The sequence below is a fragment of the Phodopus roborovskii genome, unplaced genomic scaffold (assembly GCF_943737965.1).
Source record: "Phodopus roborovskii unplaced genomic scaffold, PHOROB, whole genome shotgun sequence".
NCBI classification, from domain to species: Eukaryota; Metazoa; Chordata; class Mammalia; order Rodentia; family Cricetidae; genus Phodopus; species Phodopus roborovskii.
This window is the reverse complement of record NW_026125052.1, coordinates 4,251,963-4,258,959: the sequence shown is the minus strand read 5'-3', so window position 1 is coordinate 4,258,959 and position 6,997 is coordinate 4,251,963. Positions and strand designations below refer to the sequence as shown.

General features: G+C 46.4%; 1 protein-coding gene across 1 annotated transcript; it reads right to left on the bottom strand.

The window, feature by feature from the left end:
• Positions 1-536: 536 nt before the first annotated feature.
• On the bottom strand, positions 537-6,488 carry Supt4h1 (SPT4 homolog, DSIF elongation factor subunit). Its single transcript, XM_051190645.1, has 5 exons — positions 6,243-6,488; positions 5,650-5,756; positions 1,876-1,931; positions 1,414-1,467; positions 537-933 (listed from the first exon to the last, which is right to left on the bottom strand). Exons 1-5 carry the CDS (start codon positions 6,309-6,311, stop codon positions 866-868), a joined length of 354 nt encoding a protein of 117 aa, XP_051046602.1. The 5' UTR covers positions 6,312-6,488; the 3' UTR covers positions 537-865.
• Positions 6,489-6,997: the final 509 nt, after the last annotated feature.

Genomic DNA, 6,997 nt, shown 5'->3' with positions numbered 1-6,997 from the left:
TGTTTTAGTGTGAGTTACCGTTACTGTATTTGTTTGTTGTAAAGGTGGACATTTAGCATTCAGTGCAGTTTTCAATAAAAGTAATTAAAATTTCTGTTAAAAAATAAATAAATAAAAACTACTCGTCTTGGTCAACGTGACATTAACTATGGCTCCCTCCTAGGGAGGGCCTGCCTTTCGTGTGAAACTCAAAGATGCAGACCAAAGGCCATCAAGGTGAGCAAGAGAAATGTGAAGTATGAGTGAGACTTATAAAAGTACAGCAATGGCAGAGAAATGGAGAGAAAAAGTGAGAAGTAAAAACTAGGTCAAAGGTAAAAGCACTAAGGAGTCTTGGGACTCTTTCAGGAGACTACTACATCAGGCCTAGACGGACAATCGGCTTCCATCAGAGGGGTCACATGCCTCAGGACAGCAGGCCTTCCCACAATACACCAGCTAGTGCAGAAAGGCTGTGTGTACTCTGCAGCCTCAAGGCCTCAGCTGAGCTGCCTCCGCACTCACTTTGAGAGAGACAGGAAGGAACACAAGGCATGGGCCACAGCTTTGATCACATCCCAAAAGTTCATTTTATTGGTATTGAACCTAAGTCTTGCCCACAGACAAAGGCAACAGCTTGGGCAGAGGTAGAAAAACCAGCATCTTACTCTCTCCTTCCTACAGTCTCGAGTCCACTAACCCAGACGCTCACGCTTCACCAGTTGTCAGAGAAAGGGAAATGACTCAAGGGCTGGAGGTGCTGCTTTCATGGGGGTCTGCCGACCTGACGCAGAGGGTAGGGAGTATTTGAAGTTCCGCCTCTCTAGCGCCACAGGAAAACACGCACAGGCCAGAAAGAAAGCAAGACACTGTGGGCTGCACCTGCCTAGGTCTTTATAGCTGTGTCTCTGGATTTGTAGGCCACTCCTCGACTTTTCAGCTCCCGAACAATTCCTGTGACAGGAAAAGAACAGTCCCATGAGAGAGTTACAAAGGTAAAGCCACCCCACCTGTCTGTCACTGTGAAGTGGGGTTCCCTGATTATTACCTAAGACTCAAGAAAAGTGTCTGGCAAAGAGCTGCCAAGGAAGAACAAAAAGCTGGGCTCACACTCATCGAAAACAAAGGTTTGGCTGGGCAGTGGTGGTGCATGCCTTTAAGGCCAGCACTTGGGGGGCAGAGGCAAGTAGATCTACAGATAGGCAGAGGGCAGCCTGTCTACAGAGAGGGTTCTAGGACAGGCTCTAAAGCTATACAGAGAAACACTGTCTCAACAACCCCCCTTCCAAAAAAAAAAAAAAAAAAAAAAAAAAAAAACCCAAAGGTCTAGAGCCAAAGGTCTGGGCGATATCAGTCAAGTTACTGGTGTCAATTCACATGAAAGACTGGTTTCCCCTGGGGCCGTAGTAGAACCACTGCTACAATCGTTATTACCTTGGGGCAGGCGGCCAGTGACTGACACAGCATATACACCTGGCTTAAAGTTACCTGAGGAAAAAAGGGGATCACAATGGGAATGAGTTAAGACTGGAAACCAGTGGAAAATTGGGCTGAAAATGGGAGAGGGGTGGAGAGTAAAGTGTGTGTGTGGTGTGTATGTGTGTGTGTGTGTGTGTGTGTGTGGTGTGTGTGTGTGAGTGTGTGTGGTGTGTGTGTGTGGGGGGAAGACAACTTGTGAAGTCAATTCTTTCTTTCCACCATGTGGGTCCCCAGGAATCAGGATCATTCAGGTTGTCCAGCCTGGCATTGCTGGGCCATCTTGCCAGCCCCAAGGCTGTACTTTCCTATAACTCCATCTTTCCCACCATGGGGGCACACACCCTGCTGATTTAAGGGTCCCTGCAGACCCCCAGGCACATTCCCAACACTGCACAGAATAAGAAGACCGACACTTACTGACTCGCTGCCACTTGGAGACCCAGCTGTCTTCTGGACTCATCATCGCAATGATTCTAGAGAGAGAAAAGCAGAGTTAACCTGAGCGAACAAGCCAAGTTAGGGAGGGACAACGGTCTTTCAGTTTATGTCCCTGGCCAGCCAGTTCAAAAGAGTTTTGCGTATGATCAGTACTGACTATGATCAGCCCAATCATGAGAAGCTGGAGCCCGAGGGAAAGGAGTCAAAACAATGGATCATCTTACTGGAAATGAAGGATACTTGACCAAGCCCATCCTCTAACAATCTGTGCAGTGAAATACACATGGAGACATTTCACAGATTTTCATCAATGAGAATTGGAAGCTGAGTTAACATGCAAAGCACCTAGTACAAAGACTGACAGAGTAGACCAAGGGTCGCTTCTTATTCCAACAATCCCTTGGCAGGTGGCTCTGATTCCATGCACTAGCGGTGAGCAGAAAGGTGACTAGAGGGCTAGGAAGGCACTATGTGAGCAGGCAGGCACTATGAGGAGCAACAGAGGTTATTTCTGTTACTCACCTAATAGTTCCCGGAGTCTAAATTCTCAGGTCTGTTCTAGGAACTGAAACATGTTGACAGCCTCCCCCAAGGCCATTTTGTTTTCCTGGCAACAATGCTGGAGTCTATGTTTTCACTCATGGTTTAAGTGGAGCTGATTTCACATCCAGGCTGGCCACCTGGCTCTGTAGACTGATCCAGGATCGTCACATACAAAGGCTCTCCTGCCACCATCAGCACTTTCTCTGCCCTTCACAATCTATCCTTTCAGTCTATAGCCTGTTACCTAAGTGATTGAATGCCCACATTTCTCCAAACATATCCAGGTGTCCTACCCTATGCCTCTGGCTCAGTCATACTCCTTTATTTGAAATGTTATTTTTACCTCATCTCAGCTTCCTCCAAAATTCTACAGTTCTAGTCAGGCCTGAGTGGGAAAGTCTGCAATCCTAGCTATTCTAGAGGCTGAGATAGGACGATTTCAAGTCCAAGGTCTCTTTGCCCAACTTACAATGATATTGTTTCAAAAATAAAAAAGCAAAAAGGGAGGGCTAAAGATATTCTCCCTCCCTCTCTGAGGTAGAAAATTAGCTTGGCATTCACAAAGGCCCCATGTTCAATCCTCAACAATATATATAAAATAATAAGCAAAAATGAAAAAAGAATCTTATAGTTCTTTAAGATTAACAGCTTAGCCAGGTGGTGGTGGCACACACCTTTAATACCAGTACTTTGGAGGCAGAGGCAGGCTGAGCTTTGTGAGTTCGAGACCAGCCTGGTCTACAGAGCAAGTTCCAAGATATCCAAGGCTGTTACACAGATGTTCTTTTTCCAAAAGAAAAAAAGATTAATAACTTAGATTAACAACTAGCTCCCCCCGCCCCCAACCTCCCCCCACTAAAATAATGTAGCCTTCCTCTGGCTATAATTAGCCTCTGACTTGCTTTCTCTTTAAAACCTGGAAGAATACACAACTCAGCAGTAACAAAATAAACCAGATTTAAAAGTGGGCAAATAGAATTGGGGATACAGCTCAGTTAGCACAGTGCTAACCTAGCATGTCCTAAACTGGTTTCCAGGGGGTGTGGTAGTGAACACCTTTAATCCTAGGAGGTGGAGGCAGGAGGATCAGGAGTCATTCTCCATTACATACCAAATTTGAGGTTAGTTTGGGCTGCATGAGACCCTGTCTCACAACAAGACAAAAGCAGGGGCAGTGGAGGAGGGACTTGACTTTCGTTCCTTTCCTCCCTCCCTTCCTCACACTCTTCTTGCTTCTCCTCCCAAATGCTGGACTACAGCCCTGCACCATCATGGCCTAATGACTTTAACAAACTATAAACACATAAGGCAAGTGACATTGGGCTTAGAATGTAGCTCAGTGATAGAGAGCTTGCCTAGTGCATGTAAAATGTGGGTTCAATCTAGCACTGTAAAAAGAACTTTTTAAAGGGCTTTAGCAATAATAAAAGCTATTGTTATCAACAATTAGAGAAATGTAAATCAAACCAGCAAGATATTTAATTACTATCTATTATGGTGGCAATTATAACGACATAACCCACAGCCATCAATATGACTCTTAAGAATAAATAAGAAAGCCAGGCAAGTCATATGGTGGTGGCATACACCTTTAATCCCAGTACTCAGGAGGCAAAGGCATTCGAATCTCTGTGAGTTCGAGGCCAGCCTAGTCTATAGAGTGAGTTTCAGGATAGCCAGGACTATTTTACAGAGAAACCCTGTTCCAAAAACAAACAAAAACAAAAACAAAAAACAAAAAAACAAAAAAAAAAAAAAAAAAAAAAAAAAAAAGGAAAGCCAGGTAAGCCAGATAACTTTAATCCTAGCACTTGGGAGACAGAAGCAGACAGATTTCTGTGAGTTCACGGCCACCCTGGTCTATATATGAAGTTCAAGGACAGCCAGGGAGACAGAAACTCTGTCTCAAAAAATAAAAACATGGAGATCTGCCTGCCTCTGCCTCCCAAGTGCTGGGATAAAAGGCATGCACCACCACAGATCAGTGTTTTTATTATTATTTTTCTAGTTAACTTTTTTTTTGGGGGGGGGAGTGCCCTTTTTTCACAGATGCATGCATGCCAGGGCACACGTATTGATGTCAGAAAAACAATTCTAGGAACTCAGTTCTCTCCTGCCACCTTGTGGGATCCAGGATTGAAGTCAAAGTTAACAGGCCTGCCATCAGGCACCTTCACCTGCTGAGCAATCTAGCTGATCTTGTGTGAGGCAGAGTCTCAGATAGTACGGACTGGCCTCAAACACATTATGCAGTTAAGGCTTGCCCCAAACTCCTGATTCTCTGGCTTCTCCCCCCTCAGATGATGAGATCAGGTGCAAGCCACCATGCTCACTAAGATAATGTTGGAGGACATAGTTTAGTGTAACCATACCTTCCTTTCCCTTCATTTTAAAAATACATCTTCATGCATCTGTTTTGGGGGAAGCATCAGGAATTAAACCGAGGGCTCTGTACATGGTGGTCACATGCTCTACTGCTGGATTATACTTCCAACTCTTCAACATTAAGCATCTACCACCTCCTACAGCCTGTGCAGGCAGTGGTGTTCAAGAGAAACACAGTGTCAGCTATCACTGAGTTGACAAGAACAGGGAGGCACTGCTAAAGAAATACAGAAAAAGGACACACCATTTTAAATTTTCTCCTAGCCACTGTCTAAAACAGTAAAGATGAAATTAATTTCAATATTTAACCAAACAATTCCAAAACATTATTTCAACATTTAACTAATCTTAAAAATTAGTATTATTTGGCATTCTTTTCCTTCAACTTGAATCTCTGCTCTCTGGTGCATATTTGATACTTAAGCATTCTTTTTGTTTATTTGTTTTGCAAGACAGGGTTTCTCTGTGTAACAGCTCTGGCTGTCCTGGAACTGGCTCTATAGACCAGGATGGCCTCAAACCCATAGAGATCCACCTGCCTCTGTCCACGGAGTGCTGGGATTAAGGGTGTGAACCCCCCCACCCGGCCCTTAAATATGTTCTAATTTGAACTAATAACATGTCAAGTATTCAGCAGATAACATGTCAAGTATTCAGCAGCTACAGGAAGCTCACAGCTACTGGTCTGAATACATAGAACTAGTGGGTCTCAAAAGGGCTGCTGAGACCAGCTAGTCTTAGGACTTCAAAAATCTGCCCTCTATTTACTTCTTGGGTCACAGTCAACACTGCTCAGAAGTAAACAAAGGAACATGAAGGGCTTACCCGTCGAATGAGGAGCTGGTGCAGTCATACACCATCTCTCTGTTGCCCTTCATTTGTAAGTAGGGCTCACAATTGTCACACCCGTCATATTCAAACTGGTCTATAGTCTGGAGAGAAAAAGAACATGGAGGATGAGCATGAACAAGGTCTTAATATTTCAACGAAGACAACCTCTTGGTTCTTTATGTAGTCCAACACCTACTGCTCTCTACTACTATTCCCAAATTCCATCCTCACACTCCTTTCTTCTCTCATCCCTAATTCAGCTTGTGTACTCTTTCTCGTCTCGTTGGGGGTCAGTTAGGTACCCTCTCCAGCTACTCTCTCAGCTGCTTTGGCTCCTAGCGTCTTCCCAGTCCAACACTAAGTTCACCGAATTGCCCCGTCGGGGAGCCAAGCTTAAGCCGCAATGCAGGTACGCTCACCCCGCTCACGTTCTTTCGACGTAAACAATGGTTCCCTCGGGCTTCCCACTCCGCTGGCGATCTCCTGGGATCTCAGATCTTTCCCTTTTCTGTCTGTGACCCCATTTCACCCTCCTTCTCTCATTTTGCCTCCTCATTCGCTCCTATAACCAGGTCCCCGACCGACACCTTGACTAACGAACACAGCAAACAAGCGCGCAGATGCCGCAGGTCCTTCGGCACCGTCTCCAGGGCCATCCTCACCGACACGACAAAACCCGGCGACAGATGGTCACGGTCTCCACGGCCGCAGGAAGTAAACAGACCATTACCCAGAATGCCTGCCACTTGCCGACGCAACTTCCTCTTCCGGTGCAGGCGGTCTCCGGCCCCGCCCCTCTCCCCCTTGGAGGAGATGGTTTCTCCCGCAGGGGACGTGGGCGGGGCAGCCGGCAGCCACCTGGGCCGCGCGCGCCCGTCACCTGGACTCGCGTGAGCGAGCGGAAGACGGTGCGCAGGGGTTGGTTGGGCCCATAGGGGCGGGACAGTGGGGTGCGGTCAGCGCATGCGCAGGAGGCGTGGCGTGGAGCAGCTTGCGGAACTGAGCCCGGTAACGCGGGCCTTTTGATGTAGACGCCTGGAGGTTGGCCCCAGTTTTCTCAGGATCCCCGATGAGGATCTAGATTGCGCTGTCTGCTTGTTTTAGTTTGTTTGCTTACTTATTGCGACAGTAAATGGTAATTCCTAAGCTGGTCTCTGCCTGCAGGACGGCAACCTTGATCTTCCTGCCTTCCCTTTCAGAGCGGTGGGATTTTGGGCGTGTGCCACAACGCCTGGGTATTTTGAGACAAGGCTCTTCTGGTACTCCTTATCCTCGTGTCTTAGCCTCCAGAATGCTCAGAAGACAAGCCTGCAACTTCACGCTAGGTTGCTTTAAAACCTGA